This window comes from Bos grunniens, chromosome X, assembly GCF_055505025.1.
Source record: "Bos grunniens cultivar Pamir isolate PY7600 chromosome X, Bosgru_T2T1.0, whole genome shotgun sequence".
NCBI lineage: Eukaryota > Metazoa > Chordata > Mammalia > Artiodactyla > Bovidae > Bos > Bos grunniens.
In genome coordinates this window covers 51,507,226-51,529,207 of record NC_141194.1, presented here as the reverse complement: position 1 = coordinate 51,529,207, position 21,982 = coordinate 51,507,226, and the positions used below count along the sequence as shown (strand labels likewise).

General features: G+C 45.8%; 2 protein-coding genes across 10 annotated transcripts in view; one reads left to right on the top strand and one right to left on the bottom strand.

Moving 5' to 3' along the window:
• SMC1A (structural maintenance of chromosomes 1A) overlaps nucleotides 1-9,157 on the bottom strand; it is a 47,406-nt gene extending 38,249 nt beyond the window's left edge. For all 3 annotated transcript variants that reach the window (XM_086388647.1, XM_086388646.1, XM_086388648.1), the window contains exons 1-5: nucleotides 8,959-9,157; nucleotides 2,298-2,486; nucleotides 2,074-2,186; nucleotides 782-985; nucleotides 450-688 (exon numbers count right to left, since the gene is read on the bottom strand). In XM_086388647.1, coding sequence (XP_086244773.1) covers nucleotides 450-688; nucleotides 782-985; nucleotides 2,074-2,186; nucleotides 2,298-2,486; nucleotides 8,959-9,067 — 854 coding nt within the window. In that variant the 5' untranslated portion in view covers nucleotides 9,068-9,157. The remainder of the gene's footprint in view (nucleotides 1-449; nucleotides 689-781; nucleotides 986-2,073; nucleotides 2,187-2,297; nucleotides 2,487-8,958) is intronic.
• A 194-nt stretch (nucleotides 9,158-9,351) lies between these two features.
• Nucleotides 9,352-21,891, top strand: RIBC1 (RIB43A domain with coiled-coils 1). Of its 7 annotated transcripts, none has more exons than XM_086388652.1 (8): nucleotides 9,352-9,497; nucleotides 9,841-9,912; nucleotides 14,566-14,661; nucleotides 15,743-15,824; nucleotides 16,030-16,374; nucleotides 20,639-20,757; nucleotides 21,147-21,541; nucleotides 21,649-21,891. In XM_086388652.1, exons 2-8 carry the CDS (start codon nucleotides 9,904-9,906, stop codon nucleotides 21,728-21,730), a joined length of 1,128 nt encoding a protein of 375 aa, XP_086244778.1. In that variant the 5' UTR covers nucleotides 9,352-9,497; nucleotides 9,841-9,903; the 3' UTR covers nucleotides 21,731-21,891. The 7 variants fall into 7 exon arrangements, with proteins under 7 accessions (XP_086244778.1, XP_086244777.1, XP_086244781.1 ...); XM_086388651.1 differs by having other exon boundaries at nucleotides 14,566-14,682; XM_086388655.1 differs by lacking the exon at nucleotides 21,147-21,541.
• Nucleotides 21,892-21,982: the final 91 nt, after the last annotated feature.

The window sequence follows — 21,982 nt, the reverse complement described above, 5'->3', positions numbered from 1 at the left end:
GCCTAAAAGAACAGGGCGGATGCCCAACAGATCCTGTGATGGCTTCAGCCTGGCATTCCAGCCACTCTAGAAGGTAAAGCTACCACCCCTGCCTCAACCCTAGCCAGGCCAGACCTCTCGGTAACAACTCCCAAAAGTACCCTGTGTTCACGAAATCGTTCCCCATCTGATCTAACCTTTTCAAATTTCTGTTCTTTGACCTTCAAGCTCCAGTTTTCCTCTTCTAGGAAGGGACTATCAGTCACAAGTGGCTTCCCATCACATCTTCTTGGCAAAGCCACCACCCTTTTCAAGTTCTCCTTTTCCGAGTTACCTATCTACATGGAGTCTGAGTACTTAAATACTCTATCTGTCTAACATGCAAGTCAAGAAATGTGCCTGATTCTAGCCAAAGCCAAGTCAAGGGGAAGATGCTTCCCACAAGTCGCAGGCTCAGTCCTGCCACTTACTTGATCTCCTTCTCAATCTGCTGTTGTTCCCGCATCATTTTGCCCAGCTCCTTCTTCTTCTCCTTCAGCTCATCCTCTACCTTGTCCATCCGCTTTTTGTCCTTCTCTATCTCCTTGTTCTTAGAGGCCAGTTCTTTGTTGAGCTTCTCAATTTCCACTTCGTTATGATAAAGTTTGAAAAGCTGCAACTGTACCTGAGCTCGCACCACCTCATCCTTCAGGCGCTGGTAGCGGTCAGCCTGTGCAAATAGAGGTGTGGAGGCAGGGGTGCATCAGTGAGGCACTGGCTTCATCCTGGCCTCTCAGATCCCAGAGGCAACCTGGCCACCTACCTCTTCTTTTTCTTGTTTGGCCTCCTTGCGTTCAGCTGCAATGTTTTTTTTGCGATGGTAATTAAACTGTGTGTCCTCTTCAGCTTTTACCATTTCCTTTTTTCGCTTGTCATATTCCTGGGCCAGCTCCCCAGAGCGACTGATCTCTTCAAAAAGAGCTGTCCTCTCTTTGGGGTTCTTCATGGCAATAGATTCCACAGCACCCTAGTAAAGGTCAAAACACTCTCCCCACTTAGACCCTACTCAGTTCAGTTCCCCTACCCACTCCATCATTCAGAAAATGTTCACTGATCCCTTCCCCACACTGGGTGCCACATTTCACCACTGAGCTTTGAGGACATCCCCTGCCTTTTAATGTACATGGGGAACAGAAGAAATAGAAGCAGAGACAACACCATGTATTATGTGCAGTGACAGCAAGAGTACATAAAAAGAACTAAATGAAGCTTGAGGGTAGATGACTGGTAGGAGTATCTATGTGGGAAGGTTTGCCAAAGGTGATAACTGTGTCTGGAAGATGGGGAAAAAACTAAACAAAAAAGTAAGAGAGACGAGGTTATTCCACATAAAGGAAAATTAGTATTGCAAAGTCTGCAGGCCAAAGAAAGCAGGCAAATTTGGGGAACTGTAAAAAGTTTAATTAGGCTGGAATGCAGGGCTAGAAGAATATTGGCAGATGAGGGCAGTGAGGTGAGCAAGAGCCAAAGCAGGGCTGTTTCATGAATGACAGGAGCTGAATTTCATGCTAAGGCAACAGTTCTCAAATTTTAGTGTGCATCATAATAACCTGCAGCTCTTGGAAAAACACAAACTGCTGGGCCTCACCCAGGGTCTCTGCCCCTATCTGTCTGGGGTAGGGCCTGAGAATGTGCAATTCTAACACGTCCCCAGTTGATGCCAATCTAGAGACTACAATTTGAGAACTGCCATCAGAAGGCAATGAGAAATCACTGAAATGTTTTAAGAGGAAGGAATATTTGTGCTCTCATAAGATGAATTTTAGGGGATGAACAGGAGGGGGTCAGACTGGAGTCAGGAAGCCCAGTGAGGAAGCTGCTACATTAGTTCAGAGAGAGATGAGGAAGCCAGAGATGGAGCAAGTCCAGTGGGGATAGGAAAAAAAGTAGATAGCCAACAACTGTTTAAAGTGCCCACGTGAAGAAAAGCCATCACAATAAGAAGCCTGCACACCACACAGGCACAAACACAGTAGGTCCCGCTTGCCCAACAAGAGAAAAGCCCAAACAGCAACAAACACCCAACACAGTAAAAAAAAAAAAAAAAAAGCCCACCTGGAAGACGAGGAAGTTACGAGCTTTGATAAGTATGCCCAACTTCTCTAATTCCTCACTGTACTCATGTAGCTGGACCACTTTGTTGTTGATCTTGTACTCGGAGGAACCTCCTACAAGACAATGCATGAGTTAGCCAAGGGTCAGGCCTCCCTTCTACCCCAACAAACTAGTCTAGCCACCCCTGTGGACCCAAGGAGAACCTTCTGGCCAGCCTCACCCACCAACAATGACACGGGCAAACGTGCGGTCCTCAGCACCCTCTTCAGAGTAGACCATGCTGACAAAGGCTCGGTTGGCTGCTGGTTTGCCCACAGGAGCTCCGTGGATCAGGTCCCTTAGGGTCTTTACCCGCAGGTTGCTGGTTTTCTCACCCAACACAAAGCTGATGGCATCCATGAGATTTGACTTACCTAAAGGAGGACATGACAAAGTAGAGGAGGGGAAATAAGGGGAGGGAAAAAGGAATAAAAGAAACACTGAGAACAGAAATGTCCTCTAATCACTCAGTGCTTAGACTGTCAGGAGGACAAAATACTGTTTTGCCCCTGTAAAGACTGGGCCTGACCAAAGCCCTGGATCAAAGGCTTAGAAAAACAGCTCCTTTGAAGTTACTACTTACAATAGCCAAAAACCAGAGCCCCATTTAAGGAAATTATATATTCACAAAATATATCATTCTACAGCTTTTTTCTTTTTTTTTGGCTTTACTGCAAGGCATGTAGGATTTAAGTTCCCCAACCAGGAATTGAACCCACAATCCCTACATTGGAAGTGCAGGGTCCTAACCACTGGACGGCCAGGGAAGTCCTCTACAAACTTTGATGACATGGGAAGATGCCCACAAACAGGAGAAACAAGCATGATACAAAACTCAACATAGTTTGATCTCAACCAAGTTTAAAAACAAACAAACAAAAACACAGGGGATGAGGGAAGGAGGAAAATGCAGAGCTGTTGCTTGACAAGTATAGTCTTGCAAGATGAAAAGGTTCAGAAGACTGGTTGCACAAAAATGTGAATATATTTCAGTTCAGTTCAGTTCACTCCCTCAGTCGTGTCCAACTCTTTACTACCCCATGAATTGCAGCACACCAGGCCTCCCTGTCCATCACCATCTCCGGGAGTTCACTCAAATTCATGTCCATCGAGTCGGTGATGCCATCCAGCCATCTCATCTGCAATCCCTCCCAGCATCAGAGTCTTTTCCAATGAGTCAACTCTTCGCATGAGGTGGCCAAAGTATTGGAGTTTCAGCTTTAGCATCAGTCCTTCCAATGAACACCCAGGACTGATCTCCTTTAGGATGGACTGGCTGGATCTCCTTGCAGTCCAAGGGACTCTCAAGAGTCTTCTCCAACACCACAGTTCAAAAGCATCAATTCTTAGGCGCTCAGCTTTCTTTATAGTCCAACTCTCACATCCATACATGACCACTGGAAAAACCATAGCCTTGACTAGACGGACCTTTGTTGACAAAGTAATATTTCTGCTTTTGAATATACTATCTAGGTTGGTCATAACTTTCCTTCCAAGGAGTAGGCGTCTTTTAATTTCATGGCTGCAGTCACCATCTGCAGTGATTTTGGAGTTCAAAAAAATAAAGTCTGACACTGTTTCCACTGTTTCTCCATCTATTTCCCATGAAGTGATGGCACCAGATGCCATGATCTTAGTTTTCTGAATGTTGAGCTTTAAGCCAAATTTGTCACTCTCCTCTTTCACTTTCATCAAGAGGCTCTTTAGTTCTTCTTCACTTTCTGCCATAAGAGTGGTGTCATCTGCATATCTGAGGTTATTGATATTTCTCCCGGCAATCTTGATTCCAGCTTGTGCTTCTTCCAGCCCAGCGTTTCTCATGATGTACTCTGCATAGAAGTTAAATAAGCAGGGTGACAATATACAGCCTTGATGTACTCCTTTTCCTATTTGGAACCAGTCTGTTGTTCCATGTCCAGTTCTAACTGTTGCTTCCTGACCTGCATATAGGTATCTTAAGAGGCAGGTCAGGTGGTCTGGTATTCCCATCTCTTTCAGAATTTTCCACAGTTTATTGTGAGCCACACAGTCAAAGGCTTTGGCATAGTCAATAAAGCAGAAATAGATGTTTTTCTGGAACTCTCTTGCTTTTTCCATGATCCAGCGGATGTTGGCAATTTGATCTCTGGTTCCTCTGCCTTTTCTAAAACCAGCTTGAACATCTGGAAGTTCACAGTTCATGTACTGCTGAAGCCTGGCTTGGAGAATTTTGGGCATTACTTCTCTAGAATGTGAGATGAGTACAATAGTGCGGTAGTTTGAGCATTCTTTGGCATTGCCTTTCTTTGGGATTGGAATGAAAACTGAGCTTTCCAGTCCTGTGGCCACTGCTGAGTTTTCCAAATTTGGTGGTATATTGAGTGCAGCACTTTCACAGCATTATCTTTCAGGATTTGAACTAGCTCAACTGGAATTATTTAACACTAGTGAATTGTACACTCAGAAACGGTGAAGATGGTAAATTTTACGTTATGTGTATTTTAACATTTTTAAAAAGGCATGTCTTTATAGTGATACATGAAGTACACAGCATCACTATGAATTATCTTTCCAAAAATATTCAACTTGAATCTAAACAGACCATTAGACCTACCCCCCAGTTTATAAGAAATACAGCATCTAGAGAAACATGGTACATGACAGCATGAGGAAACCTTAAGGCAAACACAGAATGTGGAATGTTCTACAAGACAACTAGTTTGGTCTTTTTAAAAAGTCAATGTCTTTTGGAGAGGACCATTCCAGAATATAAGGGATTACTGAGCTTCCCTTGTGGCAGAGTTGGTAAAGAATCTGCCTGCAATGCAGGAGACCTGGGTTTGATCCCTGGGTCGGGAAGATCCCTTGGAAAAGGGAATGGCAATCTAGTCCAGTATTCTTGCCTGAAAAGTCTATGGACAGAGGAGCCTGGCAGGCTACAGTCCATGGGATCACAAAGAGTTAGACACGACTGAGCAACTACCATTTAGCTGACTTTCCTTTCCCTCACCTGGAAAATCTTAAAAACATGACTCAATGGGTAAGCACATAGTTCTCTGTGGGAGTGGCAGTAGCACAGGTGTGACAGGTACGGGTTGTGATCCTGGCTCTGAGAATTAAGTGTGCAGGTGATCACAACCTGTTGTGCCTCAGTATTCTCATCTATAAAACAAAGATAACAGTACCTCCCTCCTAGGGTCACTGTGAGAATTTAAATGTAAGATGTCCGAATAAGTAAAGTACTGATACTTGTCACATAGTGGGGGCTCAACAAATGGCAATCCTATTCTATCCAAACCAGGTCTGGACTCTTAGCTTGGTTTCCCTCATCACAACTAGCACAACATGCAGATGAGGAGTCAGTCTTTTAGGCAACCCATTTCCAACCTTTGGGCTTCTCCCATGCTCTCCAAGGATGACAAGAACATCACACAATCAAAGGCCTCCCTACCTGCAACCATTCAATATTGTAAACATTTTTATAACATGCATTATGATCTGAACAATGATAAAATGTTTCAAGGAATGTCTTCTTTGGGGAACTCCACAGGCCAGTGATGAAGATATCAAAATACATACCATGAATTCAAGACAGAATAAAAGTTAACATGTACCAGGTGTCTAGAGCAGAAATTCACTGAAGGGAATCAAAGCAAGTCTTGTGAGTTGCACACTAAAGAACAGGTAAGGGAGGGGCAGTCAGACCAAGGGGTTTTTTTGGAACACTTGCACATACAAATTTACCCATGTTGAAGGGACTGAATGCCAAAACGTGCATCCTGGCTCTTTCCACGGGGGCCACCAAACAAAACCATAAAAAACTGCAATGGAACCCCAAGCATTAGCCATCTAAGAAGATGGGGGGAAGTGGAGTCGTTTTGCCTCTCCTCCCAGGTGACACTTGGTAATGTCTGAAGACATTTTTGATTGTCATACCTGAGTCATGGGGGGTGGTGCTACTGTCACCTAGTGGGTAAAAGCTAAGGAAGCCACTAAATATCCTACAGTGCACAGGATGGACTCCAGAGCAAAGAACTATCTCACTGGAAATGTCAATAGTGCTGCTATAGAGAAACCCTGCTTAATTGAGAGAGAAATCTAGGCAAGTCTCCAGGGAAGGTCATCAGTTAGAGCTACTTTAGCAAGGGAAATCCCTCAGGCTAGGAAGTGATTTAGCTAGAACACTTCTGAGGTGGAGGAACACAGCAGGATTCCAAATAGATAGCTAATGCAGCAGCAGCGGGCAGACAGGAGGAATCCTTGGTATATAATTTAGACAGGGAATTTAGATATGAAATAGAGACTTTACCTGACTACCCTTTCTTCCTTTTCCTTTTCCCCCCAATTTTAACAAGATATAACAGATGAGCTATTTCAAATCCTAAAAGATGACGCTGTTAAAGTGCTGCACTCAATATGCCAGCAAATTTGTAAAACTCAGCAGGGGCCACAGGACCAGAAAAGGTCAGCTTTCATTCCAATCCCAAGGAAAGGCAATGCCAAAGAATGTTCAAACTACTGCACAATTGCACTCATCTCACATTCTAGAGAAGTAATGCTCAAAATTCTCCAAGCTAGGCTTCAACAGTACGTGAACCGAGAACTTCCAGATGTTCAAGCTGGATTTAGAAAAGGCCAAAGGAACCAGAGATCAAATTGCCAACATCTGTTGGATCATAGAAAAAGCAAGAGACTTTCAGAAAAATATCTACTTCTGCTTCACTGACTATGCCAAAGCCTTTGACTGTGTGAATCACAACAAACTGTGGAAAATTCTTCAAGAGATAGGAATACCAGACCACCTTATCTGCCTCCTGAGAAATCTGTATGCAGGTCAAGAAGCAACAGAACCGGAAAGGGAACAACGGACTGGTTCCAAATTGGGAAAGGAGTATGTCAAGGCTGTATATTGTCACCATGCTTATTCAACTTATATGCAGAGTACACCATGTGAAATACTGGGCTTGATGAAGCACAAGCTAGAATCAAGATTGCTGGGAGACATATCAATAACCTTAGATACACAGATGACACCACCTTTATGGAAGAAAACAAAGAACTAAAGAGCCTCTTGATGAAAGTGAAAGAGAAAAGTAGAAAAAGTTGGCTTACTCAACATTCAAAAAACGAAGATCATGGCATCTGGTCCCATCATTTCATGGCAAATAGATGGGGAAACAATGGAAACAGTGACAGACTTTATTTTGGGGGGCTCCAAAATCACTGCAGATGGTGACTGCAGCATGAAATTAAAACACACTTGCTCCTTGGAAGTAAAGCTATGACCAACCTAGACAGCATATTAAAAAGTAGAGACATTATTTGCTGACTTGTAGTCAAAGCTATGTTTTCTGTTAGTAGTGTATGGATGTGAGAATTGGACCATAAAGAAAGATGAGCACTGAAGAATTGATGATGCTTTTCAACTGTAATGTTGGAGAAGACTCTTGAGAGTCCCTTGGACTGCAAAGAGATCAAACCAGTCAATCCTAAAGGAGATCAGTCCTGAATATTCACTGGAAGTATTGGAGTTTGAGCTGATGCTCAAACTCCAATCAGCTCAAACTCCAATACTTTGGCCACCTGATGCGAAGAACTGACTCACTGGAAAAGACCCTGATGCTGGGAAAGACTGAAGGCAGGAGAAGGGGACAACAGAAGATGAGATGGTTGGATGGCATCACCGACTTGATGGACATGAGTTTGAGCAAGCTCAGGGAGTTGGTGATGGACAGGTAAGCCTGGCGTGCTGCAGTCCATGGGGTTGCAAAGAGTCAACAGCGACTGAGCTGAACTGACATACAACACTGTATTAGTTTCATGTGTACAATATGATTCCTTATTTGTATATATTGCAAAATGGCTGGCCCAGTAAGTTAACATCCATCACCTCACAGTTAATATTTTTTGTGATTTTTAAGATCTACTCTTAGCAATTTTGAAATATACAATACAGTATTGTTAACTAAATGACCACTCTTCCTAGAGGCATCCGAGTCACTTATCACATCATCACTTTATTACATCAATCTAATTTCCTGCACAGCACTTATTACAGCCAAAAAATAACTTATTTTCTCCTTTATTATCGTCTTTCCCCTCGAAATATAAGTTCTCTGAAAGCGTGGCTTATTCTGTTCTCCGCTGTTTCCACAGCACCTTGATTGAACAAATCCTTATAAAGCAGTAAACATTCAATAAATTTGACAAGCTAAAGACTTCTGACTTTCGACGGTTTCAGGTGTAGGAAAGGGGCTAATTCGAGGCATCTCCACTTCTCAGTTGAGGATGGGGGGGTTCAAGACCCCAAGCACTACCGAGACTGGAGCACGGAGTTCAAAATTCAAAAGTGCCGCCTCCAGAGAAGAGTTTTTAAAAGAAAAAAAAAAAGGAATTGGAGTGTACCCACGCGAGGCGGGAGGAGGCGCTGGGATGAAGCAAAAGTATACCATTTGGCCCAGAGGCCAGGAAAGGGCCACGAGCGGTCCCACATCTTCCCGGTGGTTAAAACAATGTGCCGGACGCAGCTGCGCCGGCGAGGAATTGCGTGGCCCGCGACTGGAAGCCTGCTCCGGACGCGCCACTTCTGTAAGCAAGGGGCAGTGGGCGGGGTAACGTACATCTCGGCCCGTACCACTCGGGCCGGGACGGGGGTCACGCAATGAGCGGGCAATTGACACCTGGGGAAGAGGTTCGAATCAGAGCACCCGAGCGGGAAAAGCGGGTCCGGATCGAACCTCTTAGAAGGGCAAGCAACCTCCTAGGGTTCGCGACATTTCAGGTTGCAAAGGCTGGGTTGTACTACTCTGCTGCAGATAGGGGGTCCAGGCTGGGACGTGAGCAGGGCCGCAGCCAGGCTTATCTCACCAGAGCCATTGGGTCCAATGATGGCGGTGAATCTCTGAAATGGTCCGATAATCTGCCGACCCTTGTACGATTTAAAGTTCTCGATCTCAATCAGCTTCAGGAACCCCATGACTGCGGCAGCGCCGCCGGCGCTAAGAAAGGCCGCGCCGTTCGCCCGCCAACTGGGATAGCCCGCGCGGGAAACACCGCAGTGCAGGCCGGGCGGACAGCAAACCTCGCGAGAATAAGTCCAGGCCTAACGGGATTTTCGACTTCCGGCGCGGGCGGGAACCAAGGGGCGGGGCATTCGGGCAGATATGGCGGTTTTGTTGATCGGTTGCCAAGGCGCGAGGTTATGACTGGCGTTCGGGCCCCGCCCCCTTTTCTTGTTGCCTGGCAGTGCAAACCGCCGCTACAAGCGACCTAGTAGTTGAGGAGGCAAGCAGTGCAGTGAGGTGTCTGCAGCTTTGAGGATCCCGGAAAGCTGGCTGACGAGGCCGACCCTTGCTGAGACAAGTCAGAAGTCACAGGAGGGTTATGCCCTCCAGGGCAAGAGGAAGGTGGGAGCCCGGCTGCGGCTTTTGCCTGGCCGGCGGGAAGGTTCAGACAAGAAAAGGGTCGGGAATTGGAATGACCCCAGGAGGGGAGGACGGAGGGGCCAGCAGGAGGATTCCGTGTTAGGGGAGCTCAAATCTTGCTGAGGTTGGAATTGAAGTGGGGTAGAGTTATACATGGGATAGGGTGTTAACGGGGATGAGGTGTGAATGGAGTCGAGGGAACTCTGGAGCGACGGGGATAAGGGCTGGGGAAAACTGTGGCCAGAGGTACTACCCCTACCCGCGCCACCCCCCACCTCCCCGCCCCGCCACCGCCCGCGCGACTCTCTCCTTCTTCTCCAAGCAGAGTTCAGAGACTGCCGCTATAGTCTTGGACCTAACCTGGGAGCTTCACAATTGGAACTCCTTGATGAGAAAGGTATTTTGTGTGAACCCCTGGGAGTCAGGGTCCCTAAGCCTGTGCTCTCCACCTCTTATCGAATAACTTCTTCCCTTCCCCCTCTTCATCTGTCTTTTCATGCCTCACTCCCATCCAATTCCCTCCTCTCCATCCCCTCTCTGACCAGTCTCTTGCTTCTCTTCCTTTGCTCTGCTCTGCCCTCTACCCCTATCAACCGCCCAGTAGCCCTCCTCCCTCTTTTCCCCCTCTGCCCCTGACCTTTCTGTCCCTTTCCTGTTTCCCATCTTTTCTATCCCTCTGCTCCATCCCATCATCCCCCATTACCTTATTACCTGCTCTTTATTAAGCCATGATGTTAGCAGTTCAAGAAGCTGTCTGTGGAATCCTCCCCTTCAGTTTGACCTTATATTGTGGTGGCAGATGGAATATAAGCAAGCTGGCGTCAGTGCTTAGACTTAGACATGGAAAGGGTCTGGTGGCTGCTACAGCCATTCCTGTAACTATTTTTTAAACGATGTCTGGAGGCTGGGAAGAGTCTTAGGACAAGTCCAGAAAAATGAGAAAGCCTGGTTGATGCAATCGAGTAAATGAAGTTCAGTTGGGAGATACTGGTGTGATCAGGCTGAGGGGATAAAATGACCAAAGGACAGCAATCTCATAATGGACAGGAACTAGAAATCCCATGAATGGCAGAGCCTGGCGGGCTACACTTTGGGGTGGCAAAACAGTTGGACAGGACTTAGCAACTAAACAACAATAACTTCCATTTAAGATGAAATGTAGCTTTTTGGAGAGAAAATCAAATGGGATCCCTACTTCTCACACCATATACAAAATGCAATTCCTAAATAGATTAAAAACTTAAATGAGAAAAGCAAAACTTTAGAGATTTTAGGATATATAGGAGAATATCTTTATCACCTCAGGGGATTTCTTAAATGATAAAAACTTCTGAACTTAAAGTAAAAGATTGGTAAATTTGACTGCATTCAAATTCCTCCAAATTATAACATAAGGTGAAAAGATGATAAGTGCACACAAAAAGCTTCTAAAGTATCAATCTGGGTTCTGTGGAGGGTTTGCAGGTGTTCATTTTGTTGTTGTATTTCATAACTTATATGTGTTAACCATTTTCCTTTGTATGTATCGATCGTTAACATAAATTATTATAAAATAATAACAAAGTGAAAACACAAGCCACAAATTGAAGATGTTTCCCACAGGTAAACTAAGAAATGATTGATGTGCAGAATACATAAGAAAACTCCTAAAATTAATAAGAAGAGGACAAACATTTTTTAATGAACAAAAGATATGAATGGGCACTTCACAGAAGAGAAAGAAAAAATGCCCAAAACACACATGAAAAGATGTTGCAACCTCATCAGCAATAAGGAAAATGCCAATTAAAATTGATAATTATAACTTTATACCCACAAGTTGGCAAAAATTAAAAAGTCTGTAACATCAAGTGTTGCTGAGGATGTGGTGTAGCTAGAGTTTATATGCACTATAGTGAAAGTATAAATTGGTGCAGTCTTGGAAAATAACATTATCTTGTAAAGTTTAAATAGGCTGATGCCCTATGATCCAGCACTTCCACTTCTAGGCATATACTAGGGACACTTCCAGCTGTATATATATCTCTCTTAATCTACAAGTTCCTCTTTTTTGGCAATTAACTAAACTGGATTGTTTGTGCTGCAGAGTCCTAGTCTCTCTTGAACCCGCTTCAGTCAGGCCCCACCAAAAATGTTCTCATCAAGGTCAGAAGCAACCCTCCCCTTCAAATCAGTCAGTTCTCAGTCCTCATCTTATTTAACCCATCATCAGTTGCTCACTCTCTCCTCCCAAAAGCACTTTCTTCACTCAGCTTGTCAGGGAACTCCAGTTTTTAAGCCCATTCCACCTCTCAGAGCCTGAAGCAACTGAGCGACTTTCACACTTCACTTCATCTCACTTGCCACTCAGCCTCCAGAGCTGGCTCCTCCTCTCCCTATCTCCCCTGAGGCATTCTTATCCACCTAGAGTACCTTAGAGATCTCTTACTGCCTCATAGCTTTACATTCCTTGTATCAGTCAGGAAGGGGTGGATTATGCTGAGGTTACAAACAACCTCAAAATCTCAGCGGCTATATGTGGAAGCTAACACACACAACAAACTAGTGAATATAATATAAAAGGAGCAGACTTACAGATACAAACTAGTGGTTACCAGTGATGGGGAAGGGGTACTATAGGGGTAAAAGAGTGGGAGGTACAAACTATTGGGTGTAAGATAGGCTCAGCTATGTATTGTACATCAGGGGGAATAAAACCAATACTTTGTACTAACTGTTAATGGGAAGTAACCTTTAAAAACTATTTAAAAAAACCCCTAAGAACAACCAATCCAAACACAGTCAACTAGGCCTTCTCAAATAAAACAAGCACTTCAGCTATAGCCAATCAAATAATTTCCTTGTTTTCTATCTCTTTAAACATCTTTCCTTAAGCTCTTAACCACTTCTCCCTACATCTGCTGCTACTAACCTGGCGTGATCATCATCTCTTGCCTGTACAACTGCAATAGCCTCCTGTCTGGTCTCCCTGCCTGTAGCCTCCCTTCCCATCCCTTCCAGTCTATTCTTAACACACCAGCCAGAGCAATCCTTTACAAATCAAAGACAGGACACATTACTCCCACTGCTCAAAATCCTCCAATGGCTGCCCATTTTTCTGAGTAGAAGCTGCAGCCTTTACAATGGTCTGTGAAGTCCTACATGCTCTGCATCTCCCCACCCAATCTAATGTTATTTCCCACTCCTCCTTCATTCACACACTTGCCTCCCTGCTGTCCTCTTGAATGTGTGTGTGCCTCTTGTGTCCACCTTAAGGCCTCTGCACTTGTTCCCTCTACCTGCAGTGCTCTCCTCCTAGTTATCTGCATAGGAGACTCCCTCACCTTCTTCAACTATTTCTTTCCCAGTTATGCCTCCCCTGACTTCCATATTTAAAATTGCAACACTCTCCCCATTTCCTTAGCACTTCCAATTCCCCTTATCCTGCTCTATATTTTTTCCCAAAGCACTGATCATCTTCTTACAAACTATTTAATGTACTCTCTCTAGTCTTGTCTGTCCCCACTAGAAAGTAACTATCACAAGGACTCAGATTTTTGTCACTTTTGCTCCTTGATGTCTCTCAAACGCTTAAGGGATTGTCTGTCAGTAGGCACTTCACGAATATTTGTTAATTGATAAATGAACATGGGTGAAAAAAACAAGATGCAGAAGAATGCATACTGTGTGATACTCCATCGAGGTTCAAGACAGAATGTTTTAAAATATTGTTCAGGGAATCATACACACATATATGGTATATTAGTGCATATTACTAAGGGAATGGTGACATTTTGGATAGTGGTTCTTAGGGTAAGGATGAGGGAGAACAGACACAAGACACTTAAATAGTATTAATCATGTTCTATTTCTTAACTGGGGAGTTGGTTCATGGGTCTCTTTTATCATGCTTCCTAAGTTACATATGGCTTATATATAATTCCCCTGTGTGCATCAAATATTTCAGTTACAAAATGGTTAGACAGTGAATGAGTGAGGTTGGAACTAGCTGTAGAAGGAGTTGATGAATGGTATTCCAAGCAAAGGAATGCAATGTATAAAGGCCCTGAGGTGGGAACAGTTGTAGTGTTGGAGGACTTGATAGGAAGCCAGCGTACCTGGAGAACAGTAAACAAGGAAGAGGGAGGCATGAGATGAACTGGAGAGGTGTGCAGGAACCGAATCTTGAAAGCCCACAGTAAGGGGTTTGGGTCTAATTCTAACTGTGGCAGGAAGCCAATGGAGGATTTTAAGCAGGTGCAAGACATGATCAGATTTATGTTAGCAAGAGATTTTGACTGTGGCTTTGGCTGGGCTTCCCAAAATACAAAGGAATACAGGCAAATTTAAGCCTTTAATTTGACTACAGCATAAGTAATAAAAATAAAGGGGGAACGGTGGTAGCATTTACTAAAACAGAAAAAACTAAATAGAGCGTAATGCAAAAGGGATGTTGTAAATCAGTTTGAGACTTGGAAAGGTGAGCAGGAATCAGATCATGAAGACTCATAAACAAAAACATTGGGGAACAATTTGGTTTATGCCATGCATGCATGCTCAGTCCTGTTCAACTCATTGTAGCCCACCAGGCTCCACCATCCATTGGATTCTCCAGGCAAGAATACTGGAGCGGGCTGTCATTTCCTCCTCCAGGGGATCTTCCCTCCTGCATCTCCTGCACTGGCAGGCAGATTCTTTACCATTGAGTCACCTGGGAAGCCCCCTTGCTTTATAGATGCTTTCAAAGCTTTTAAGCTGAGGTGTGCCATGGTCAGATTTGCTTTCAGAAAAATCACTTTAGTAGCCAAGGCAGAGAAGCAGTAGAGAGCCTAACACTGGAGCAAGGGAGCCCAGTGAGGTTCCTGGGAACATTATCTGGCACCAGCTTGTGAGGCCTGAATTAGGGTTGTGACAGCAGAGATGGAAAACACAGATATGAAATATGTCAGGAAGTAAAATCAGTAGGAATCAATAGCTGGTAAGATACTGTGGGGAGAAAGGAATGGGGGTGGGGGTATAGTCAAGTATGATGGTTAGCACTGATTGGCCATCCAACTTGCCCTTGCTCCAGATGTATCAGGTAGATCTGCCACCAGATCCCAAGGAGGTGGCAGCCATCGAAGCTAGAAGAAATCAAGAAAAGGAGCGACAGAGTCGATTCTTCAATGTGAGGACCAGAGTCATGGGGGTGAGTGGGCAGTGGGGACTTTCTCTGGACCAGGGGTCACCTCACTCTTACACCAGGAGAAGAACATAGCCGTGCCCATTACAGCCCCTCCCTGATTCGAGCAGACTGCAGGGTTATAAAGGAAGGAGGAAGGGAAAAAGGCACCCACCCCCACGTGTGGTGAGGGCCTGAGAAAGAGGCCTAGAGGTGAAGGGGAAGAGGAGCCAGTGACAGCTGACTCTTCTCCAGTCAACTCTGGGCCAAGTGGTGTGGTTTTCAAGAGATAAGTAAATGGAGCCAAAAGAAGTCTATAAAGAATATTTGGTATCGCATGCATATGCCAAAACTCTCTGGAAGGCTACATAAGAAACTGGTAACTGATGGGAGGGACACTTACTCTTCCCTAAGCTGTATTCCCTTTTGCACTATTTTGAAATGTTTTAAATGAATTATAATCAAAATAAAGAGAAAATATTGATAGTTAAGAAAAAAATAGATTGCTGGGTGGGTGGATGAGTGGTGTGACTTGAGAGCTAGTTGGCAAACGTTTCAAGGCCTGTTCTGTGCCAAGCACTGGGTTAGGCAATAGGGACACAAAGCTGACTAAGGCCCGGTCTCTGCCCTTGGCAAGCTCACAGCCTAGGAGACAATCAATAGAGGCAAAGTTCAAGGTAATGAGGATAGTGGGTCCTAGGTTCTATGGGAGTAGCACCTGCTGGAGGGATCAGGAAAGTCTCAGCTGGTCTTAAGGGATGAATAGGAGTTTGGGTAAAAAGGGGAGGAAAGAGTGTTCCAAGTGGAGGGAGCTGCTGGAGCAAAGGCTATCAGTATGAAACAGCATAAGATATGTATGTAGAGAACTGTAAGCAGAGAAGGGAAGAGGGTGAGAAGAGGCTGGAGGCAGAGGCTAGACCACCGAGGGACTTACAAACCATGGTGAGATGGTGGGACATTATCCAGTAGATACTGTGGATCCTATAGGAGGATTTTGAGGCAGATAAATTCTGAGCAGTCTGTGTTAGAGCATTTGAGGCCCACTGCTGAGCTCCTACCTTGATTTAGCCCATTTCTTTGGGATCAGGTGGATGTTGAAGCCCTGAACAACCAGGTGGAAGAACGAAAGCTTCAGGAGGCAACAGAACGGAGCAAGGAGGCAGCTTATGGTAAAAAGCCCAAGGCCGGAGGCCAGCCAAGGGGGAAAAGCAAGGACCTGAGTGGGCTAAGGCAGGGCAGTTCTGCTCTGGAGTGCAGCCTGAGGTCTGGGGGGTGTGGTAAGACAAACCAGACGGGCCTTTGGGAGCAGTGGCTGTGCTGAATAGGCTGTCTCTCCTGTGGGGCCTTCTCCATGCCCCTACCCACCACCCCCAGGTACCAACCAGGTGCGATATGATCTGGTGGCTCAGATGCTAGAGAAGGAACAGGCAGAACGGACACGTCGGCTGGCCAAGAAAGTCCAAAACTTTAGAGAACAGAGGCAGAAACTCAGGAACAGGTGTGAATTAGACTTCTGGAATTCAAACCAACTCTGGAGGGAGTTTCCAGCTTATCTTGGTGACAATGCTCCCTACTATGGCCAAGCCAGCCTGCAGTGCTTCTCTGGGGAAGATCTGGAGAGGGCCACATATCTGAGAATGCAGCAGGAGCAGTTCCAATACAGCCTGGAGAGGCAGCTACAAGAGCAACAGCAAGCCAGAGTTGATGAGAACTGTGCAGGTAAGTAGCGAGGCCCTCCAGGTCGTGACCTGAGGCCCAGTGGGGAGGCATCCTGAGTGGAAGACCAGAACTGTGTGGGCAGGTCCAGTTTCACATAAGGGCTGATGCTGAAAGGTCCCAATCTCCTTCATCAACTGACAGTGTAGCCATTGATCCCTGATAGCCTGGCACTCCATTACCTGGAGACAGCAGAGTAGAGACAAACCTAATGGTCCTGCCACTTACTAGCTAGTTTTGGGAAATGAACCCTCCTCTCTGTGTGCTTCAGTTTGCTTATCTTTAAAATGAGGAAATTATCCATACCACACAGCTCATGTGAGAATGAAATGAGACGCTGTAAGTAAAGCACAAGCATCAGTAGAATAGTAGCTACAATAACCAGTAGCTACTATTACTCTGACATCTGTGGCCATGTTCCCCTCTTCCATTAGAGTAAGGGCAAGGGCCATCTCTTACCTACTCACACCACTTACCTTTAAAACCACCCCTGTTGTAGCACAGTGTTTTGTTATACCACTTACCATAGAGGTATTTGTGGAATGTCTTTCTCCCCCCAAATGTCAGCTCACTGAAGATGAACCACATCTTTCGTTTCCACCTCTATATCCCAGTTACCTAGTACATTGCCTGCCAGTGTCAGGAGTTCAACAAAATCATCATTGAATGAACAACTGAAGACCAAAATAAACAAGACAGGCACCCTGCCCTCCAGAAACCCACAGAACCAGGACTTCCAGAAAATCAGTTTAGAGTAAAAAGAAAAAACACATGCACAAGTTATTTACCAGCAAATATCTATGCTTTAACACTGCATTAGGTACTATGACAGGTACTGTGATAGAAATATATACAGGACATCACTCAGTCGTGTCTGACTCTTTGCAACCCCATGGACTATACAGTCCATGGAATTCTCCAAGCCAGAATACTGGAGTGGGTAGCCTTTCCCTTCTCCAGGGATCTTCCCAACCCAGGGATCGAACCCAGGTCTCCCACATTGCAGGCGGATTCTTTACCAGCTGAGACATAAGGGAAGTCCAAGAATACTGGAGTGGGTAGCCTATCCCTTCTCCAGAGGATCTTCCCCACCCAGGAATTGAACCAGGGTCTCCTGCATTGCAGCCAGATTCTTTATCAACTGAGCTGTGAGGGAAGTCCATAGGACACAGAGGGAACATCAAGATGGGAATGTTAGTTCTCACAGGGGAAGGGAGGGATGGTAGGGGGTTGGCACAGGCCAGCTGTCAGGAACCAAATTTTAGAAAGCTGGGTACAATTTTGGCAAGGCAGAGAGTGAATGAGAAAAGGCCATTCTAGGCAGAGTGGGCAGCAAGAGGAAGAGCTAACCCTTACTGGGTACCAGACACTGTGCCAAGCTTTCTACCATGTATTAACTTATTTCATCTTCAACAACCCTATGAGGCAAGTACTAGTGATATCCCTATTTTCTGTGGAGGAAACTGAAAGAACTGAAGAACAGAGATATTAAGTTGCCCAAAATCATACAGCTAGTGGGTCATGGAGGGGGGAAGTGAACTCAGTGGCAGGTTGGCTCCAGAGCCCACACTCTTGATTGCTACACCATATTTGCTCTGTCACCATGAGAAAATGGGACTCAGGGGCCAAGGGAGGTTTCAGAGAGGGAGTCGTCAATGTCAAATGCCCTCAGAAAAGTTCAGATAGGAAAAGAAACCTATTAGATTGAGAAATTAGGAGTATTTGGTGATTACCAAATCACCAAAAAGTAGCTGCAGTGGCACTGGGGGCCAGCTACCTAGTGACAACAGGCAGGTGTACAAGAAGGTAGAGGTAGGCAACAGAACAGCAGAATGCTGGGGGAGAGTCTGTGTAGTGTCATGAAAGGAGCACGAGCTGATTCCTTGAGAGATCTGGATTCTAACTTACTAAGCGCTGGCTGTGTAACCTTAGGCATTTTACTTCACCTCTGGACCTCATCTGGAAACGGGGTGACCTTTCCTATTTAAGTTGCTATGAAGACCAAAATGAAACCAGGTACCCTATCCTCCCTTCCCCTGCCATCCAGTCTCCGAAGTCTGTCCCTGTGCCTCTCCAGAGCCAAGCCTTTAACCTATGCTCTGGACCCCATTTCCCCTGCCTCCCATGCAGGTTGTGCTCCCTCAGGTCTGCCCTGGCCCTGAGGTTCTCAACACTTTCCACTGGCCGTATTCTGTGAAGGCTATAAACATGCTTATGTCTAACCCTTTTTTAAAAAAACTTTTTAAATTTTTTATTTCTTTTTGGCTGTGCTGGGTCTTTGTTGCTGCGCAAGGACTTTTTCTTGTTGTGGAGCATGGGCTCTAGGGTGCACAGCTTCAGTAGTTGTGGCACATGGGCCCAGTTGCCCCGAGGGATGTGGAATCTTCCCAGACCAGGGATTGAACCCGTGTCCCCTGAACCGGCAGGATTCTTAACCACTGGACCAACAGGGAAGTCTCTGTATAACCCTCCTTAAGAATAAAACAAAAGCCTCTCTCCATTCTGATTCCTGTAGATGCTATGAGCTAGCTCTTTTCCTTTACAGCCATACTTTTTGAAAAATCTGTCTCCACTTGCTGTCATTCCTTCCTAACTTTCCACTCACACTTCAACTCCTGAGATCTTATTTCTCCCCACACACCTGCACTGACACTACTCTTACAAAAATCATCAATGCCCTTTGTGTTATCAGGTACAAGAGGCTCTGTTCAGTCTTTTCTCCTTTACTTGGACTTTCTTGCTACACTTGACTCTTATCACATCTTCCTTCTTAAACCTCTCTCTTCCTTGGCTTCTGTGACAGCATATTCTGCTATAGCTCTCCGATCATTCCTCTTCCTTCTAGAGACTTTGTCCTTGGCACACTGCTCTCCTTACCCTGTATACTTGCCTCAGGTGCCCTCGACCCTCATTCTGGTTTCAGCTACCACATCACCATCTCTATGCTGAGGACTCTTTACCTGCAGTCAGATATCCAGGTGGCTGCTGACCACCTCCAATTCAGCTTCCTAAAGAGAATTCATCAGTGATCCCTAACCTGCTCTGCATTCTGTATCCTCTAGTTCCAGAGGTGGCCACATCATGCACGGAGTCATCCCAGCCAGGACCCCGGGAAGCATCCAAGTCTTTTGCTCTCCCTTACTCCCTAATCCAATCCATCAAATTCTGCTGATGAAACCTCCATATATTTCCCCTGCATCCTTTCCATCACTGTCCTGGTTTCAGCCCTCTCAGCTGGCCTACTGCCATAGCCTCCAAGATGGCTTCCCTACCTCCACTGTCTCCCACCAGCCTCACTGTCCTTTATACTGGCACCAAAAGGAGCCTTCTAAAATGCAAATCTAACCATGTCACCCCCTTACTTAAAATCCTTCCATATTCGCCATCACCTTCAGGGTCAAGTTTCCAGTCCTTAGTTTGGCCCCTGTAGAGCTCCCTAGTCACTTGCATTTTATGCCCCAGCAAGAGCAGACTACTTGTAATTTAAGATACAGATCATGCTGTTTCTTCACTTCCTTATTTGATATTTACCGAGCACCCACTATGTACCAGGCTCTGATATAGGTGCTAGTGTATGGCAGTGGATAAAACAGACAAACGTCCCTGCTTTTACAAAGGTTACCTTGTAGTGAGTAGAGAGACAGGCAATAGACAAAAATAATTAAGTAAAATGTAAGGTATATTGGATGGCGATAAATGCTAGGGAGAAAAATAAATCAGAGGAGGATAAATTTTGGGGTCAGGCAGGTGGCAATTTTAGGTAGGAAAGACAGAAGGCCTCACTGAGGAGCAAAGTGAGCAAAGACCTGAAGGAAGCAAAAGAACATGAGACAAGAGCATCATTTATTACAAATCCCTAAGGCAGAAATGTCTGGCATGTTCTAGTAACAGCATGGAGACCACTGTAGCTGGACTGAAGCACTTTCAATACTTTTGCTCATGCTGTGCCTGCAGCCTAGCCCTTAGTCTGAAGCTCAGAGATGAAATAATTTCCCCAGGTCACACAGCTCCGAAGCAACAGAGCTGGCATTGAGACCCAGGTCCATTGGAAGCATCTTTCAGTGAGGCACCTGAGAAATCCTTGTGGCTGTCACTTTTATTATCCCTAGCCCCAAAGAGTAGCTGCTTCCACACATCCCTACAATGAGGACATTACCCCACTCCCAAACATACATAGACATAGCTTGCACACGCATAAACATACATTCACAAAGCTTGCTGAACAAATGGCTGAATGACAGTGCCCTGGCCATATTTCTTTGTGTAGACATGCTCAATGACCAGCTACGCCTAGCTATGGACATGCGGGCCGCCCAACTAGCCAAGCTGGAGGAGTCCTGCCGCACAGCCATGATGGCTGCCACGGCCAGTGCCAACAAAGCGCAGGTATGTACAGCATAAGAACCATCCAGGGCACCAGGCTTCCCCAATCTACCGATCAAACCAGCCCTCTCATCTACCTGGGGACTTCCCCCTTCACCCTAGGGCCCTCTCAGGGCAGGAGGTCCCCTTCCCCACCTCCAGGCTCAGGATGATCTGAGAACAGAACACTGCCCTCCTTTCCCCAGTCTCTCAGTCTAAGGGCTTCCAGAGGGCAAAGGAGTTCCCTGCCCATTCCACCCCTTCCCCCACCTTAAGTCACTCAAAGGCCATGCAGTATCTCTTCCTTCTCTCCCTTAGATGGGGAAGAGTAGGGCCATGTCTCCCCCTCCCCCTGTGACTGAGAGCTCCCTGAGGTTGGGCATCCAAACGCTCACATTTGGGGGCCCCACCAGGCAGTTAAGCTGGCTGAGCAGCAGCGCCAAGAGCATCAGCGACAACAGGAGGCGAACCTCGTGGAGGTCCAGAACCAGATCACAAGTGACCTACTGACTGAGAACCCGCAGGTTGCCCAAAACCCCGTGGCTCCCCACAGAGTCCTGCCCTATTGCTGGAAGGGCATGACTCCAGAGCAGAGAGCCACCATCAGGAAAGTACAGGAGACACAACACCATGAAAAGGAAGCACAGCGCCAAGCTGAACAAGCACTGGATGCCAAATGGGAAAGCCAGGCCATAAACTTGGCCCAGGCAGCAAAGGAGCTAGAAGAGCAGGAAAGGGAGCTGTGTGCTGAATTTCGGAGGGGACTAGGCTCCTTCAACCAGCAGCTGGCTATGGAGCAAAAAGCCCAGTGAGTTCTAGTGGGTGGCAGCAAGGATGAATGCCAAGGGAGGGTAGGGAGGGATGGCAAGGGCCAGGGAAAGCCCATTAGCTGAGGCCTCTGGATTTCTTTTACAGGCAGAATTATCTGAATTCAATAATCTATACCAATCAACCTACAGCCCAATATCATCTGCAATTTAACACCAACAGCCGCTGAGCTCAGGATGGTCCTCTCCCACCTCCACCATCAAGCTCACAGAAGCTAACAGAGAGAAAAATACTGCAGACCCTCCCTCCCCAATCCATTTCCCAATGGAAGAGAGCTGAGCCAATACCCCACCTCTGACCCTGGGTAATAAAGTTACTCACTAAAATCAAGGTTACATGTTGTAATAGGACACAAAAGGTGTAAGGTACTGCCATTCCCACCCCACCCATGGGTTCTGAGCATCCAACCCTGTCAGTCTTC

Coding starts and splice junctions, on each gene's coding strand:
- RIBC1 (XM_086388649.1), top strand. CDS start 14,521: ATGATGGTTAGCACTGATTGGCCATCCAACTTGCCCTTGCTCCAGATG. Junction 16,375..20,638: donor AGTTGATGAGAACTGTGCAG/GTAAGTAGCGAG, acceptor TTCTTTGTGTAG/ACATGCTCAATGACCAGCTA. Junction 20,758..21,146: donor CCAGTGCCAACAAAGCGCAG/GTATGTACAGCA, acceptor GGGCCCCACCAG/GCAGTTAAGCTGGCTGAGCA.